Here is a 19,382-nt window from a genome sequence, read left to right as displayed (position 1 = left end):
ACTAAAATTATTTCCGTTAACAGAGAAGATGTAGTCAATATTTTCTTGAATCTTTACCACAGAGAAGTGCTTTTCATGACAAAATTTAAAATCCATCGGTAAGGTTGTTGCCATGTGCAGGAGCTGTTGTCTAGAGGAATAAAACTGAGTAAGAGAAACATTATTACAGGAAATCGGCATGAGGTATCTTTTGTCAACAAGAGAGGAGAAGATTTTGATGCTGGTGGTTAAGGAGTTCTCCTGATTAAACTCCAGGCTGCCCACTGCTATGTATCTTATTATTTTCTTTTTTCTTTTGGAAAGATGTAATTTCATTTTTTTTTTTGTCTGTTTGAACACTCTGGTGATGTCTGTGATGACCATCTTCCCATGGTTCCAGAAAGTTAATTTTAAGTGACTAGATCAATGTAAGGCAGAAATTCTTTTTATCTGTGTTATGTATTCTTGGCTTGTGTGCCTATTCCCATGCAGAAACTCTCCAATTTCAGATAGACTGTGTGTAGTTTTGCCACAGTGGATATTGGTGTAGTCTGAAGTTTACAATTTAGCTGGGAAGAAAACCCTGGGGACATAATTTCAGAGTCTTAACTTATTCACTAGAGGATGCTGCTTCTCATACAAATTTCTACAAATCTCTGTACTTAGTGAGGCCAACTGTGAAATGAGAATAATAATGCTTATACACCTTTATAAAGTGATTTTAAAACTACAAATGGAAATTTAAGTTCAAAGCATTATTATTATTATTATTATTAACCACATTTTCCAGATAGGGTAATGAAGAAGAGAAGTGTAGCTCCTTTTCTAAATATCTTCTTCCCAAATGCTCTAATATGCTGACCAGGGTGTATTTTCTGTTCCTCTCTGGATCTGATAAACAGCTGATAAGAGTCTTTTACAGCTGATAAGAGTTATATTTAGTCTGCATAAATTATGATTTTAGATATTCAGCCATTATTTCCTCTAGATCTTGACCCAAATGTTGTTCAACACATAAAAAAGTGCTCATCAGGATATAAATAATTTAAGTTTTCTTAAAAACTTTTATTTTGAGGGGTACCTCTAGACTGACTATTGTATGATCATCAGTTCTATAAATTGAATTAATCTGTTAGTCCATGAAGCAGGTGGAGAAAGCCAAAGATTTCCTCATGCAATCTCATATTACAAAAGTCATTAGATTAAGAAATAGTCATAGTTTCAATCACCCTTAAAGGTTTAAGCCTTTAGGATTTGTATTTTTAAGACCAACTCCTTTGCTGAAAAGTCCAGAAAATCACCTTAAATATGTGAAAGCTAATGGTAAGACTGTATGTGGGACTTTTTTCACACTTAAAATGGCAACATTCGATTGATTTTAAAATCTGTCCAATATTGTGAGGCTCAAGCCTTTGAAGCACAGTAATCAGTTGTCTGTTAAATTTTAATTTCTGGCTGGAAGTACCAATATGGCTCAGGTTGCACTAGGTTTTCTGACTGGATTGGGTGCTCCCTAGAGCACTGATTTTGCAGAGGTTATGGTGGAAGACCACAACCACTGTTAAAATGGAAATAAATGTGTGGTTCTTCTGGAATGGATAATGTGGCTTTGAGATTTACATCTAAGCCTGCCCTACAGTGCTGTTTTGGTGGATTTTTTGGACTGTGTCACTGGTGTCTCAGGCTGGGTGTGCTGGATGCTAAGAATGTTTTTAAAGGGCAATGCTTAAATTGTGAGCTCTTGATACCTGTTTCTCTGTATCTTTCTGCCTGAAGCTGTGAGGATGTGTGAATAGCTGACAAGTGCACACTCAAAAGTCAAAGAGATGTTAGAAAAAAAGATATTAAAAGAAGCTGGAGTTCTCTGCAAACATGTTGGAGGATCACAAAGAGCTATGGTGGATTTGGATGGAGTAGCAGTGTAAGCACTGGAATATGCTTTGAGGTCCACTTTAAATAGTCAAATAAACCAAAAGACATCGGGATGAATTTACTTTATGGTAGTCTTTATATTCACTTCAGGAGAAGTAATAAAGTTATTTACAATACAATGTTGTGTATAAGGAACTTAAATTAGGTCTTGGTAAGAGATACTGCTTATTTAAAAAGAGATGTTCACTAAGGCAGTCGTTATACTTTTCTACTGTATAGATTTATGGTTTGGAAATGGTTATGCCCCATAACTCTTAATTAAGCTTGACAGTTTTAGCATTGAAATTGAAGTAGTTGGTTGGAAAGACAGTCTGCAAACAAGAACCTCTCTTAATGGTCCCAGAGCTTGTGTTTGTTTACAGGCTTTACTGTATTGTGATAAAAGGAAGAAAGTAACAGTTCTCTTTAATTATATATCATGTGCAGCATGTCAAAACAAGGGACTATAAACTAGTGCAAATGACTTACAATAAAAGTGGTTATCATAGACTTTGTGTAGTGACTAAACCTACCAAACTTTATTAGTGTGATAGGTATGGGAACAATTTGTCATAATTGGAGGGTCTGCTTGAGTGAGTAATCTACTTACAGGCATGGCCTACTTGTTTGTGAGCTGATCTTTGCTGCATATGGTGTCCTGTTCTGCCAGACTACAGTGATCCCAGTAAAGCTATCACACCATTTACTTGCAAATGGCTTTTTCACTCTTTTTTAAAAGTTATCTGAATGATAAACAGCTCTCATTACAAAATATTCAACATTAGGTAATTATTTTATACCTGTGGAAGAAGCATCAATATTCTGATAGTGTTGTCTATTTGTTTCTTTATCACCCCCTAGTTTTATTCCAAGACGCAGGAGTTGGTCAGTTCCTGACTTAAGAAAGCTTATTGTAGTTATTCAGTCCACAGAACTTTGATTTTAGGTCTTATTTTTCTGCCAGATGCAGCACAGTGACATATTACACAATAAAATGTGAAGAGGAACTTCATCCAGGTTACATAAAAATTCCTTACCTGGCTGATAATGTAATGCAGTTTTCATCACCTTTGTGATTTTTGTCTTTCTTTTTGTTTATTTTACCTTGTTTTCTCCAAGTGTAGATTTATCTATTTATAAAATATATACAAATAAGTCTTAAAAATGTTTTGTTAAAAAAAAGAAGCCAGTGGTGGATGTAAAGTTATAGAATGTCCTAAAACCAGCAGCAAAACTGAGCTGCCTTCATTAGGTAAAAAAAAAAATAACTTTAGAAATTATAAAATGAAGCTCATGAAATCAGAAGACGTAATTTTAGGAGTGAAATGTTTGTGAAGGTTGAGAAATTAAAGTCATTGTCTTTCTCTAAAAACTATTTTTGTAATATAAAAAAACATTCCCCTTCTCATTCTTTGCCAGAAACTAACTCCAGAGGACCAAACATCCTCCCACTGCCACCACTGCTTGTGTGGGCTGTTGTTATGACCACCTAGAAAGCCCCCTTTGCCTTTCTGAACCTTCTGGATGGCACTCTGGGCCTTGTATCAGATCCACTCCCTTCAAAGCACAGAATAATCTGCTTTGGGGAAACAGCAAGACTGAAAAGGTGGTATGGGCACGAATGTCCTCTCTGGCATGCACCCCAAAGGGGTTTGAGGTGTTGCAGAACCAACTGTCTCAGCATGGATTTTCATGAAAGCATATGAGGTAAAATCCTGGGAGTCAATGGGAATTTACTCATCAGTCTCATCCATTATATCTGAGGAGTAAATAATTAATGTTGCAGGGGTCACTATTTGCTCAGCTTTTTTAAACTCAGTGAACTTACTAAATACGAAATCCAACCATTTCCAAAGTACATTGTAGCCTGGTTGAATGCTTTGTGCTTTTAAATAAGTGCTTAATTAGTACACATGAGTTCAGGACAGTGAAAGATAGTGTATTTCATTTGGATGGCTGATCAGAAGTAGGGAAAGAGAAGCCTGTAATTGTCTACACTGGAGTTTGGCCAGAAGCCATCTGTGATTTGTAATGTGTCGTATAAGATAAAGCTGAGAAGCGGAAAGGAACTTTTGTTTTTTCGTATTGACTCATTTGCTGCAGAGAAGTGTGATCTTCCTACAATCACATAATGCCTGTTTTCCTCTTTCTGAAGATGGGATGTTACTGTGTGCCTGCACAACATTATACTGGACTTTAGCCCCTAGGCTATTCAGTGGATGCACACTGGAATTATAATGATGGTGTACTTGTCCTCAGTATGGTAGTGGGACTGTATATACAGGGAAGAAGGAGAAATTGTATACAAAGAGTACAATCCATCAGTATAAATGTACTAAGGAGGAATCAAGCTGGGTTTGGCAGTGGGAATACCATGAGAAGTGGGAAGATTGAAGCATCTAAAATCCAGCTCTGTTGGATTTGGACATTTTATGCTGTGTTGCAGAAAGTTATTCCCTCCTTTTATGACTGCTAGTGCCAAGTCTTCTGAAGATAGTTACAAAACCACTCTTCTTGCCTGAAAATTATCCTGCAAAACCAGAGGTTACATTGTTCTCCGAAAGCCTGTCACACATTAGGAAGGAGGTAGTGGATATAATCGTGTAATACTGTGGTGAAGTAATTGGAGGATGTATTCAAAATGGAAAAGAGAGTTTTGAGTAAGTTGGAGCACAAACTTTTCTTAGGTCACTGGACTGCATAATCAGACTTCCACAGGCTACTCATGTTTAACTGTTTTATGAAAATAGTCCCATCAATATATTTAATTTTGTTGCAGGGAGGGAAGAATCTTCTTCCCCAAGAATAATGCCATGTCTGAGGAGGAAAGCACTGTCTTGACTGAATTTGGATGTGAATTCCCTCTTGATAGAGAGGGAACCTGAATGTGGGTCATCAGTCTCCTGAAGTTAGATGCACTAACTTTATCCATGCTGATAAAAGGTATAGCTCCTTCCCACTTCTTAAAAATGAGATAGGTGACACTGTGAAACAGGATCTAATAGGTATGCTCCAAAAACAGCTACTTGAAGCATCTGCTTCAAATGAGATAGTAGAGAACTGTCTCGTTGGTGGATAGGGGTGGTGTTTTGACATCAAAAGAGGCATCAGGTTCTGTCAGCCTCTTGAAGTGCATCTTGGTGCAAATGGAATTCAGACTTTTATGTGCACAGGAGAAGTTAGTGCCAGGAACTGAAGGCTCAGTGGGGCGCTTGGTAGCAGCAAGCAGGGGTTCTAAATTCTGTGCAGTCAGGCACATTTGTGTTCCCATGGTTCTTACTCTTTGGTCAGTACTCCAATATGTGAATTATTAAATGCATATTACATTTTGTTAATCCTGTAGAAAATATCCAAAAATATCTGTTGACCATAGAAATGGTACTGTACTGTTTGCTGAGCTGATTGTTTGCTGAAGGGGTTGTGCTTCATACCTATTTGCCCAGAGCGACTTCTGACATCTGCCTGCTCTGCCTTGTGATTCCTTGAAGTCACCTTGCCCTTGCTGTGTGCAGATTGAGCTGACATTATCGACTGCCAGGGAAGCTTGTATGCCTGGTTGTCTCCTTGGAAATAGAGGCATCCCAGATAACAAGTATTGTTAGTGTGATGTATTCAGATGGTGTTGATGCTGTGTTTTTAAAATGCACGGAGAGCATTATATTAGACCTGGCTATTACAGAGCGACAAAGTGAGCACCTATCTTTGGTTTTCTTTTAAGGTTGGTACTTCCTTGAATAGTAGTAGTTGTTTAGATTTTCTCAAGATTTGCTTTCATTTTCACTTGGATCCAGATTTAAGCTCCAAATCTAATGGTCTATGCCTAGAAATTTTAAATACTAAAGTCAATTTTACCATGAGACTATCAATATTTTTATACCAAGGCTGTTTGTCTAATTCTTGTCTCTTCCAACTGGTATTGAACTTAAAAGGTGTCACATTATTACTGTTTCAGAGGATGATTTGCCTGTGAATAACAAAGAAAATCATTTAGTATTTTTTATAATGTAGTTGCAGTGAAATTAATGCATTTTAAAAGTTTTCCCTAAGTGTGAAAGTTGTGTCCGATTCTGCAACCTTGGTGACTAGTCTTCCCATTCTGCACAAAATTGTCTCTCCTGCTATTTCACTTCCTATTCATCACTTCAATATATTCAGATATGTTTTACCCTGTGGCATGGAAAAAATAGCCACAGGGTAAAACATATCCGAATAATATTGTAGACCTCTACTTGTCTGTGCCTATATCAGAAATCTCTCTTTTTTAGATTGTTGGATAATTTGAGTCTAGTCTTGAAAACAGGAAAAGTGTAAGTGAACCAGCAATAATATCTCAGCTAAACCAACCACTGCTGCTTCCAGTTAATTCTGACCTTTGCTGTGCTTGGCTGGAAATGAAAGTCCAATTTGCACAAAGTGCAGAATAATGAGTATGGTCTGGCCACATCCCTCAAGACAAGCCACAAGGGTGTGAGGTAGATCAAACCAAAGGCCTTGCAGTGGCAAATGGTGCATCTGCCAGTGTGTTTCTTAAAAAGCCTGTTTTATGGTTTGTGTACATTGCTGCCCCCCTAAAGTGACTGGTTACTCCACTGTGTTTATTTTCAAATGAGAGTTGGTAATGGGATACAAGCATCATTTCCATGTACATAATAGTAAGTGTGGTTATGATTTATATTTAAATAGCCAGTTCTCATGATTCAGTTGAGTTCTGTGTTGCCCTAGAGAGTTGAATCCTGCCATGAAGTTTCTTTGTGATGCTGGACAAGTTATCTAAAGGTGAAGATTCACTCCTGGGAATTGTGTGACCTTATTCTGCTTGACCAGACTGAGATGTTTGACACATAAAGAGCAGAAGTCCCAAGTACTCAGAAATGCAGCTATAGACTATAGGACTTAGGATGAAAAGAAGCATCCCATCACACACTGAAATCAGAAATGCAGCTCTCACATTCTCCAGAGAAGCACCAGCATTAATTGAGAAATTTCATTGCAAGGCATGGCACCCTTCTAGGCACAGTGGTTGATGATGTGGGTAGATTATCCCATGTGTATGGCCATGTTTGTAACTTATTGTGAGAAATTAGTTGGTTTGAATTCATCCACATAAATTTTTGTAGAGGGTTCTCCAGAGGGTAACACATTGCAGCTTTTCAATAAGACTGTTTGCACAAATCCCCTTTTCTTCCTACTCTTCTTGCTGGAATTTGCCTGGAGAATTAAGAGCTGCAAAATATTTAAAAATCAATAGAATTTACATGAAAAAATGAACACTAAAATGCATTGACAGGGATAACAGTGCCTTTGCACAAAAATCAGTTGGGTATGCATATTTGATTTATTCATTCAAGAAGTTTGAGAACATGTTTGTAAGGTCTGTGATCCTTTTGCATAATTTGTGCAGTGAAGTTGTCACTATTATGAGGAAAATTAAATGGCTTATTTGGAGGCTTGGGATTCAGTGTGGAAAAAAGCAGCTACACAATGTTTTATAAGCAGTGGCTATAATTACTACAATAGTCTAACCTTAACTGTTTCTCTGAATTAAAGCTGACAACTACCTTTTCAGCAAGAGCACAGATGGAAGAAGTAGATTGTACTGACTTGAAGTTTTTCCATTTTCAGACTAGTAGTTCTGCAGCAGTTGTGAAACTTAAAATGTGAAATTTTACAGTGTTGATTTGGTCTGCATAATGATCCTAGGAAATTATCCTTTTTTATATTCCTTGGTATCACAGCAGACCACTAGGTTACCCAATGAAAGGAAGCACTGTTGGGGGAAATCTTGGTTCAAGAAAGAGAACAGCAGAATGAGGATTATTTTTGTATAAGGTGCACTATTTGTTCTGCTCAAAGTGAGGTTTTAGCCTAAAAGATAACCTTAGAAAGTAGCATCTTAGGATTTGATGTTAAGTGCTTTTCCAGGAATTTATAATGCTATATTTATACATTTTGAGTTGAGTCTCCCTCACACTTTCCATGCATGATAGATAAGTGTCGATTGGCTCTTAAAGATAAAAATCTTAAGTTTAGAGCCAAATTTTGATGAGTATAAAATTACAAAAGTGTCATGTAAGTTAAACTGATCTTGTGGCATAAAATATAAATAAAAATTCAGAAGTCAAATGCCATGTGGCTATTGGCATATTTACATTCGTACTTTACTGTGGATCAAGAATATAATTTTGAAGCAAGTTTCATGATCCTGCCTGTTTGCTGTGGTTTGCTTTACATTGCAGGGTGGTTTTGGAATATGTAAACTGATTTCCTTTTTGATAAAAGTGTGCCGCAGGAGTGCACATAATGCTTTCCTACTGCTAATGGGTCTACAAAACCAGACTAAACTTAACCTGAAGTAGCCTCCTTCTCTCCCTTTCTCTCAAAACTTGTGTAATGTGAATATCAAACTTTCAGCACCAACAATTTTGCTTTACAGACTGATTTTATTCTGCCATGCTACTTGCTAAGGTAGATCTACATACTACTCATAGTGAGCTGCCAAAAGATTCTGATAAAATCAGAATCTTGTCTTGTGAATCAGAAGCCAACTTTCAAGAAGTGCTGTTTCAGAAAATAAATTAGGAATTATATGTGTGTAGCAGGTAGGAAACTGCAGGTGGGTTTTTCAATGTCTAAAAAAACAAAAAGCAAACAACCATGATGAAGAAGGCCTTTCAGGAAATGGGGAATGCTCCTTAGTCTGACAGACCCATTCCCCCTTAGTTTCTAATCAATAATTTACTTCATTCCTGGTGGTGAGATTGTTCCATTTGAGTATTTTGGGGAAGTGGATGGTAGCTCTTCAAAAATCCCTGAATGAAATGGTCCATTTCAATAAGAAGAGTATCAGTTTTGACCTAACACTTGGAGACAAATACTTATTTGGCAGAAAAAATGGTGTACATTTGGTGCTGATCCCCCAAACTCCTTTGTTTTAGTTGAAAAGCCCAAGTTGCCACAGTAATCTTGCTCTGGTGATCTGTAGCAATAGCCAGATCAATTGTTACTGTCATTTTGTTTGCTGATTTCGTGAACTGCTTTCTTCAGGGTTTATTATGATAGGCTCACAGTAAATCTAATTTATGTGGAATTCTTAGAATCACAATTTTGGTGTTAATTCTTGTGCAGCTGAAGGAACATCAACTGCCCAAAGAGCTGCCTCAGCCTGTTTCTCTTCTCTCTTATCAGTCAGTTTTGGAACTGTGAAAAACAGCCTTGTCCCTTCCTACATACTTTGACATTTTAAGTGGGCAGTGACTGTTCCTTTAAAATTAATCTGAGGGGTAAGAATTTTCTGAGTAAGTTATGGTACTGAAAACTATTTTTTTTTTTTGTTTTTTTTGGTGGGGTTTTTGTTTGTTTGGGTTTTTGTTTCATTGGGGGTTTTTGTTTGGCTATTTTTTGTGGGTTTTTTTGTTTGTTTTGGTGTGGGTTTTTTGTTTGTTTTTGCTCTCATGGTATACTTATATATATCATGGTCTATCTGTAGACTGATGTGAGAGCAGAAACATGAGCAGAAATAAATTTTCAGTAAGATCATTCTGAGCTTTTTCTCTCAGAAGCTGTTGTATATTTGGACATCCACCTATATGATGAAGAATGTGTATAACTGCAGTGTCTTTTCAATGGATCTTGGTTAGTATCTTGGGTATTTAGATATATTTCTATCAATACACAAATTTTCTGGAAACTTATAACCATCTTCCAACTTTCAGGTCTGCCCCTATACTACCTTCCTTTCTCTTTCCTACTTTTTCCTCTGCACTGAACCTGCTTCTTTGTTGATGTTTGATAGATCACTAGAAAGGAAATGGATGGCTCCTCTCCAGGCAAACAGTAAACTGTAAATACAAAAGAAACAAAGCCAAAACATTAATTGTTTAGTGGAAGCCACTTTCTGTGGCTGAAACTGTGAATTTGAAGTCATACTTTGTCAGCACCTTGAGGCATCCCTGTATCTTAGTCCAGCATGTCCCCCCATTGTGTATTGCCACTTGTATCATGTCAGAAAGTCTGAGAATAGCAGTGATCTTTCCCAAAGGCCCTCTTGTTTGAAGCATTGAAAGTTTTTTTCCCCACTTCAGAAAATTCAATACCAACATCCTCACAGTATGCAGGAAAACTCCTAGTGATTTGATTCTAACACTGAAACTGAAAGGAAGCAAAGTGGCCTATATTTTTATATTGACTACCAGAGAAAGGGTTGTCTTTAAAAATCTATGTGCCTTTTACCTCTGCTTTGTGATAGGCATACAGCCTGAAGACTAGCATATGGCAAAGGGAAATCAATTAAAAATGCATCATTATATTATAAATATTTGTAAAACAGCTAGATAAATATAATATGACAGAGAGAAGTCAAGAAGGCTTTTAGAATAGCAAATCTGTGTTCTTAAATATATATTGGAATTGTTCAGAGTGAGTTACAATGTGGTAAAAAGTCATTGCATAGGCAGTGCGCAGGCTATCAGGAATGTTCACAACACTTTTGATAAAAGCATGAGAAGTTTCATCAGTGAAGTTCAGCTAAATAATTTTGGAAAGAAGAAAAGGAAAACATTTTTCAGGAAAATCAGGTGATGATGCCTGTGTAGAAACTTGTAGCCATTGTTTATTGATTGATTGTAACTTAGGAAAATTTTCCAACAGGAATAAAAGTGATCCAGCTTTATTCAAAGATTAGGAATTTTCCAAGTCTGCTAGAAGATTTTAAAACTATATTTTCTCATGTAACTGCCCATTCACATAATTGTGCACATGTTCATTCTTACTCTGTAATTTATGCCTGTAGGAGTGCAAGGTTTATAAGCATCAAATAGATGCTTATAAGAGGGGGGAAGAATTTGGTTCCATAAGTGCAAGTAAAAATTTCCTGTAGTCATCCTCCTTTTCTGTAGGCCTGTACATCACAGGCCTCACTGTGTGGCTAATTCTTCTACAGGAGGACTTTGACTGTGGGGCTTGACTCCATTTGTTCTCTGTGTTGATGTAAATATCAAGAATAAGCTGGAGGTTTAGTAGGGAGCAATTTAGTCTTTTCTGCTTCTGCTGCAGATGGTAGAATTTGCTCAGGCTGCAAGAGTGCAAAAGTACATAATGAAATAGAAAATTATACTAAAAATTGAAGAAACTATGCAAGAGAGAAACTTGTTGTGCCTTTAGCAAAAGGCTCACTAAAGTTTCTTCAGCGGAGATATCCATACTGGGGATATTGCTGGTGATTTCTTGCTTACAGAAACCTCTTTCCCATTACTCCAAACAGAGCACAATGTCAGTAATAGTTGGGTCAGGGTGCTAATTATCCTTGTGAAAAATAGATGGGCAGATAGTCCAGGAGATAGATGTGTCCTAATTTGTTGAGAGCTTTTAAAGATAAATGGCCTTGAAGTAGATTTGTTTTCAAGTGAATAGCCAGTAGAGTGTTTGGAGCAGTGGCACAGTGAGCTCTTATCAGTTTTTCTCAGAGTGATGAATGTTGCATATTCTGTCTGTTGACGTGGTCTTTGCCATCAGATGTCCCAATTTATTAATGGTTTTTAGGGCAATGGCTGTAAATTATTGCAGCCCAATTTTATTACTGTTTTACAGCTACCAAGGACTGAGCCTTGTGTGCAGTTTTATATTAACTCAGCAGGCACCATTAAAATATTGACATTTAGGCTCATTTTGGCAGTATTAATCATAGCATTAATCATAGCATTTTATCATGCCTTAATTGTATGAAATGACTGGTTTGAAATGACTGGAGTGTTCACTTCTCTAAAAGCAGGTGAAATTTCCATTTCTCTACTTTTTCAACCTGTAACTGTACTTTAAAAAACCCAAACAACAAACAACACTAAAGACATAACCCCCCCCCATCTCCTAACTGTGTGTGCTGTGGGCATCTACTTCTTGACTTCTTTGCAACAACTGAACATTCAAGACCCAGCAGCTCTTATGGGCCTCACTGGAAGCTCTTGGAAGTGTCATTTCTAAAAATCAACCTCTGAAATCTCTCTAGGTGTAGACCCCTACAGCCAGACCTTGGCTTCAAAAATGTACCCTAATATATATAACAAGTGTACTTCTGATGTGCAAAAAAAGCTGCAATCTATGGCTGTTTTCATATGCTGAAATGGCTTAAAGGTTTAAACCAGGCACAGAAATGCCTTTTGTGAATCACCAGCAAGAATAGGCTTACAGCAGCCATGTCTGCTTTGTCTTACTATAACAGTAACAGAAGCTGTGATATTTGCTGGCTCTTTTCAATGGAGAGCATCACTAGATGACTATGTTTAATACAAGGAGTTGGCAGCCTTTTTCACTTAACAATCATTAGGAGATCTGCTATTGAGGTCCCATTTTGTGAGGCAGCTGGAAATTGGCACTTAGTTTGAACATATTGTTTTCTACCTTTCTCTTAAGGTTCAAGGACAAGGCAAAACTGTTCAGACTACACAGAGAAAAACTTTTTCTCACTTTCTTTTGTTTACTTGGTCTTTCCACCTCAACATTTATTCCCTGTGAAAATGTATTCCCCTATATATACATGAATTAAATGGAAGTGAGGACAATATCAGCAAAGATGGAAGCAGAAGGCTTGAGGGAAGGTATTTGAAAGCACCAGGCAGAAGACATCTGTGATAATCATGTAGACTTTTCACTGGAGTAAAAATCATCTAGGTCTTCATTTCTATTTCTCTTGATACTTATGAAGGGGGACAATGCTCTTGCTTCTGTTTTAGGAAACTGAGGCCTCGAATGGGTCAGTGGGGAGGGAAACCCTAAATCACTCAAAGGGAAAGGTGCAGAAGATGCAGAATAGTGGTATCCCAGTCTGCTAACCTTCACTTTGTTCTCCTAATCACGCATTTAATTAATTATTTTAAAGACTGCCTCTTCCAACTCCCATCCCTAGATGTTCTTTCAACTTCAGCAGTTTGACCAGCTATATTTTCTTTGATAACATCATATGGCTCAGGCCACAGGCTTCTACTGTAGCCTTCTGCCTCCTGCTATACTGGATCTTCTCAAAAGATTTTCTAGTGATAGAGATTTTCTTTTTTCAGTTACAATGGCTTCACATGACCAAATATTATTCATTAACTTGATTGCCTAAGGATATCAAGCTCCAGGGGAAACTTGTATTCCTATATGATTGGCAAGATAATTAGGAAGTGAAATAATGCAAGTCCCACTTGCAGGCAGCCATCAAAGATTTACGTATTTACTCTTTGAATTCAAAGTGTGTCATATCATACATCCTTTTTTTCTTTTAAGGCTTTTCTAACTGTAGGTTTATTATCGACCTTCAACGTGCACGTTTTGCGGGGGCAGGAGGCTTTATGAGCTCAATCAAGTTGGGCTGGTAAATCCACTGAAATTTTTAGTCTGCAGTATCACCTAGATAACAGAGGCTAAAGTACACTTTTGCTTTTACTAGCTTTTGATTTTAAGCTCCTAGGTCACGGCTTTTCATTCTTTATTTGTAGAGTATCTACCACAATTAGAGCTTCTACATGACATGAAAACACAGGCACAGAAGCCACGGATGGCAGCAAGAGTTCTGCATCCTCCAGGAGGGTGGAATATTGGGTGTAGGTTAGAGACATCTTTATATGGAGCCTCTTCCAGTCTTCCCCATTAACAGAGACCAGGGTAAGCTCATGTCAGTAATTGCTGCATCCAGGCAGCACTAGCAGGTGGGAGATTAAATGAGAGAGCTGTATAGATGTGGGGTTGAGGATGGCCTGCAGTAAGTAAAAGTCACTTAGAAATTAAACATGTAGCTAAGTCCTACTAAGTAAAAGGTATCTTATGAAGTTCTGACAGTTTCTCAATCTGACAGTGGTAAAACCTGAGAAGCAAGGATATTAGTGGAGTTACTCTGATGTGGTTGGACAAAATTAATCTGGCAAAAATATTTTTTTTAATAAAAGGACAAAAAAAATCAATATTCTTGCTAATGAGTACCAACATTTATCTTTCAGGGAACGTGAAATTTTGCCTTCTGATTCTGAACCAGCCTTTCAACAAAGGTCATTTCCATTGTCTGTGGAGCAGAGGTAATAATAACTTACATACATCTTCATTTGTGTATTTTCTTAGCTGTTACCCAGCTAATGTACTTCATGTCTGTTGAATTTCAGTGTGGCAATTTCCTCTTTACTAGAGCAACCTTCTGGTGAGGGTGTGAACTGGCAGAGTATGTCCCTTGTTGCTGAATGCAGCAAATGAGCTGATTATGCAAATTCTGCATACCTGCATTGCACACGTCAGAGGGAACTTTGTGCACTGATCTGTGTAAGATTGTAGCTTTTCAGAGGCTTCTTAGGAACAATCATTGTTTTGCTGACAAAGTGTAGCAGATCAATGGTGCATTTAAGAGTCTGGAAGTGAGCATTTCTTTAAAGGTCATCAGTGAAAAGTGTTAAATTTAATCAAAATAAAATGAACCGTGTAGATACTAAGTTGTGAAAGCAGTGGGGAATTTACGTGCTTGTCAGAAATATGCAAATCAGATTTCACTACCCCTTTGTTAAATATGCACAGTGCTAATCATCATCTCTAGTATGATAGCTTCAGATTTGCTGACATTTTGTGGAGATATGTAAATCTTTACAAGCTTGGAGGTATTAATTCCTCCGTGCAAGAACGCAGTCCTTCAGAAGCTTTCTGAAAAGCCACAGGAACTGTCTCTAACTTAGTCCCAGGATGGGAACCTTGCAGAGAGATTCCTCTTAACTGACTGGAGCAGATAGAGCTATTTGGTTGCACCATAGGCATAAGGACTGGCAGGGGGTAGCTGTACAGTTAAAAGGAATCGAAATAAGGGATGAAGTGAGCAGGATATATTCATAGCACTTAATTCCAGTAAACCCAAATTAGGTACCCATATAGCCAAAAGAGTGATAAAAAAGGAAGATAATTGTACAAGATTATTCAAAGCATCTGGACAAGTGCTGTACCCCAAACAAACTCACTTTCATTTGCATAATCAGCAAGAAAGTAACAAGCCCTCAGTGGAAGGGCTGTCCAGTTATTTTATAGATGTGATTGTACATATTTTTTCATTTAAAAAGATACACTGAAACACTTGCTTTGTATTAAATAGAGAAGGAAACAAGGTGAAGCATTTGATCTTATTTCTTTGTCCCACCTTTCCTGGTTTTAGGATTAAGAGACAGTTAAAAAAAGAGCCAGTAAACCAGACATGCATGGTTTCTGAATGGCGGTATTTAGTGTCTTGTAGTATCTTACATGTGTTGCTGTAGTGCTGTATTTTGTTGATCAGACTTTTTTTTTTTGTCTGTCCTTTGGAATTTTAAATATTCCTCATTTGATGAAACCTTGGGGCATAGAGTATTTCTTACTGTGACAGTAATGAGCCTTTAAACTGTAGTGCTTCTGTGAAGGGTTGAAATAAGAAGCTGAATAAAATCAAGTAGGCCAAAGATTGTCTAATTCAAGGCTACCTCAATGGGTTCCTGTTCTCCGAGCATAACTGTGTTGAAAGTGATTATTGGTGCTGTAAATAGTTTTCCAAAGCGTTTGTGGGAGGAGCAGAAGTCCTAATTAAGCTATTAAGACTATTGCTGGTAGATTACTTTAAGGAATAGGTGGATATTTTCTATCTAAGTAAAATGACAGATGGAGGTGGTTACATGGTAAACATGAAATGTTTTTTCTTCAAAGCATCTCAGCTGCAGCAAACCTTAGTGAATCCAGGACAGGATTTTGGTAATGCCTGGCTTACAGTGCTAGTGGACTACTTTAGGTGTCAGCAGTTTTCTGAATCCTGCTTCTGGAGGAGCATTAGCACAGCAACTGTTGCAGGACTAGGAGAACCTGGGGGGCTTGGTATGTGAACTAAAAGAAGTTCTGAAGGAATCATCCTTAGGAACAATGCTTGATGACCAGCTGTATATGCTTGAGATATCATAAAGGAGAGATGAGAAGGAAATTATGGGGCTGCTAATCCACAGAATATTGCCAGCTACACAAACTCGGGGAGAAAGGGAGAGAAAAATGCAAAGGAAAAATAAGATAAAATATTGTTCCACTTCTCTGAATTACAGGAATCTTGGGTTGTTATACTCAGCACAGAATGCTTAGATGTGTTATTTTAAAGTAGTTTGGGTCCTGTTGTCCTGGTTTAGGGAAAATTTGAGAGGAAAGCAAATGATACAAGCATCATGAAGTTACCCTACAACACCTATCAAAATAACTTCTTTCATTAGCCCTGTCACTTTTCTGTCAAGTAAAAAGTGGTGTGATGTGAGATTTCCTAAGTTAAAAAAAAATCACATCAATAAGTGGCTATTCTAGGCTAAAATCATCCCAGGTGTAACTCCTCTTGACCTTGAGAAAAAGTGGTTGCAGCTAATTAACCTTTGTCTCATAACACACATTTATGAAATCTATTTTTACTGACATACTTTCAAAAGAACTATTTCAGTTGGTACAAGTTTGCAAGAACTTCCTTCCTTGTGCTTTGTGAAGGACACTGAAATCATATTTCATCACCTCCAAGAGACATCTTTTACCATTCTTGCCATACAGGCTGGATAAGTGACTATAATGAAGCAGTACAAGCTAAGGACTGTATGATTTTAGTCTATTATATATCATTACTGTAACGAATCAGTCTAGAATATGTTCACTTGTTTGGTGCTTGGTACAGTCATGCAGTATTAGTGCTGTCCTAAAAGCAGGATGGATGAAACGCTGGAGAAGGAACAGTTTACAAAAGCAAGATGAAAACTAATATGGCAGATGACACTAGTTGTTCCCTGAAGGATTTATCGGGCTGCATATATTGAGAAGGGGAAAAAACAAATGGCAAGAGAAATTAAAGAGAATAGGTCAGTAAAGGGGAATAGGAGGTAATGTGAAAAATATGTTGACGAGTCAGGACCCTGCTTTTTTCAGAGTTGCACATTCTTCTGTCTGTGAGTTTTCTATAAGGAAGACTGGATCAAGTAGATCTTACCTGAACACTCTCATGCATCCTAAATTCCTGCTTATGCAAAGTTTCTAGCTCCTAGTTGGAATCCTGTTTAATAAAAAAAATATGGTTGTGAAAAAATCCAGTTTGAATTAGTCTCTGGGTCTACTTCTCAAGTGATTTCAAATGTAAATATATCTTTGACAGAATTGACTGTGAGTTGAAAGTCTGAAGCTGTCTTTATGTAAAGTTTGAGAAGTACAGAAGCCCAGGTTTTAGTGGCTGAAAACAGAATGGACTTTCTGGGGAATAAATGAAAGTTCCTGAGACTTTGATTCTGCTTTTTAAAATCTCTTTAATCAGAAATGCAATTACTTACTTATGCCAAGAATTACAGCTATGTCTAGTGATTTCAAGTGCTCTGATTTTTTGATGTCTCCCTAGGGAAAAGACAGAATTATTGCAGTGCTGAGAAATCACCTCAGTGAAAATTGTCTTCAGTTCAGGATCTGAAAACTGTTTCTTGTTTCTGAAAACATTACCCCTACAAGCTACTCAAATGATCCAGAATTTTCTTATATTCCAGAGTAATTTCCACTCTTAAATGTTCACAGTGACAACTGTAAAGAACAAGAAGTTATGCTCTGGAAAATAAGATTATTATTTAAAAAGTCAGAGTGAAATTGCAACATACATGTGTCCATATGTATTTTTTAGTTCTCACAGTGCTTGTGATACATTGGCCACTGTGCCTTCCTCAAAAGCATTGTGATTTCTTTCCACAAATAAACACTTTCCATGAAGGCTTTTAATCAAACAAAATAGGTTGAACAACTTCAAATATTAGCCATTCATACTACCAAATGTCCTTGGCTAATGTATTAGAATAAGCTACCAACATCCCTTTGGAACAGGCTGACTGAATCCTGACTTGTGGAGGTGTGTTTAATGTTGGACAAGTCGATAGAAAGGAGACATCTATGAAACCAGGCTGCTAAAATGTCCTTTAAGTGCACATCCCTAAACAGTCTCTTCCATAGACAATTCTTTCCAGTGAAGGAACTTGGGGTCTAGCTGTATCTTATGCTGCTCTCCAGACAACATGACCAGTCACTTCATATGCATAGTATATGGGCATTTTATGACACCTTGTAGATCATCTTTCTGGAGGAGCTCCAGAAAGAGGAATGTTGCTCACCCTGGAGACTTCAGCTCTGTATTGTGTGTGGGTTCTATATACTGAGATAACAGAAAGCATTCTTCTACGGCAGCAGTGTAGTAAGTCAAATCCAAACTCTGTTAAATTGTCTTCAAATGGTATTTTCTTAGGGTATTTATATTGTGATGGCTTATCCATAAACTGAGTTTTCTCTATCAATACCCATATTACAACTGCTCCATCAAAGTAGCTGTTGCATTCTAAATCTTCTCTTGAATGTCAGGCAACTTTCCTGTCAAGGCCAGCCTACTCTTTGGTGAAAATGCTGATAATGCATGGTTGATTAGCACCTAGAGATGAGTATGCATTACAAAATATCTCTCCTTACTAAAAAATCAAATCAGAAAATGTGCTGATTTGTATGACTGATTTCCAAGTCATCTGTCTTTGAATGCCATATCTCCCATGCATTTTATGTTCCATATGCTTTTGTCTGCAATGTAATGGGTGATTGATATTTTGAATGTCTTCAGGTGAGGTCCAAGAGCTATGTATAGAGGGAAATAAGATACAAGTGGCAATACAAAGTTCAGGTATAAGTTCAGATATACAGAGGGGAAGATAACAGATCAGTTGGAACAGTTTTAATGTCTTAGAGCAGAAGAAAAGATATTGTAGTTTAATAAGAGGAGAGGAAATAACCTGACTTTACCTGGTGCTGGTTTTTTCTTCTCTATGACTGATACTTTTTCCTTTAGTCTTTAGGGGTTGAACTCACCTACACTTCCAGAATTATTAGTGTGTGCAGCCTCTCACTTGCCCTTTTATCTGTCATCAATGAGCTTGCCTTGTTGGCATATGGTGAGCTTTTGTCTCATCTTTTATTTTCATTTCTAGCTGAACTTACTTGTAATATATCTCAAATTTGTACTGGACCCAGAATTGGCAGTTGGCATAAAACTTGAGGGAATTCAGAGCAGCTACTATTAATAAATAGGAAAATGTTAATAAAAATGGTGATTGGGATGTCACATGGACTTGTATGCTTTATTGCTCTTTCTAGCAGGCATCCAGACTAGCAGTAACTCTTACTGCTGGCCTCAGCTAAACTACTCTGTTCTCCACTGAGAACAGAGGGATTTTGTTCTATTAGATTTCTAAAACATCAATGTGAAGTTCAATTTTCCACATTTGAATCAAAACAGGAATATAATTTTTAGTTTGTGTTTAGTAACTTAAATTTGATGTTCTGTGGCACTTTAAATTTAGATTTAAACAACATTTTGTTATGGTGATGTGCCTGTTGTTGGATTGCATGCGAGTTAGGTCCTTCAACTACAGGAGTCTGAGAGAAGTTATTTCAAATGTTCTTAAGGGTAGGGAATCTATGATGTACTTTAGGAACAA

At 37.3% G+C, this 19,382-nt stretch overlaps 1 protein-coding gene across 9 annotated transcripts in view; it reads left to right on the top strand.

Annotated features, from left to right (window-relative positions):
• TPK1 (thiamin pyrophosphokinase 1) overlaps nucleotides 1-19,382 on the top strand; it is a 300,977-nt gene that overhangs the window by 44,442 nt on the left and 237,153 nt on the right. For all 9 annotated transcript variants that reach the window (XR_011003313.1, XR_011003305.1, XM_068202525.1 and 6 more), the window contains exon 2: nucleotides 13,860-13,934. Coding sequence is in view for 5 of the 9 variants with exons in the window: in XM_068202525.1 (XP_068058626.1) it covers nucleotides 13,860-13,934 (75 nt within the window). In the remaining 4 variants the exon portion in view is untranslated. The remainder of the gene's footprint in view (nucleotides 1-13,859; nucleotides 13,935-19,382) is intronic.

This window comes from Anomalospiza imberbis, chromosome 1 (genome assembly GCF_031753505.1).
Source record: "Anomalospiza imberbis isolate Cuckoo-Finch-1a 21T00152 chromosome 1, ASM3175350v1, whole genome shotgun sequence".
Classification (NCBI taxonomy): domain Eukaryota; kingdom Metazoa; phylum Chordata; class Aves; order Passeriformes; family Viduidae; genus Anomalospiza; species Anomalospiza imberbis.
This window is presented reverse-complemented; position numbering and strand designations above follow the sequence as displayed.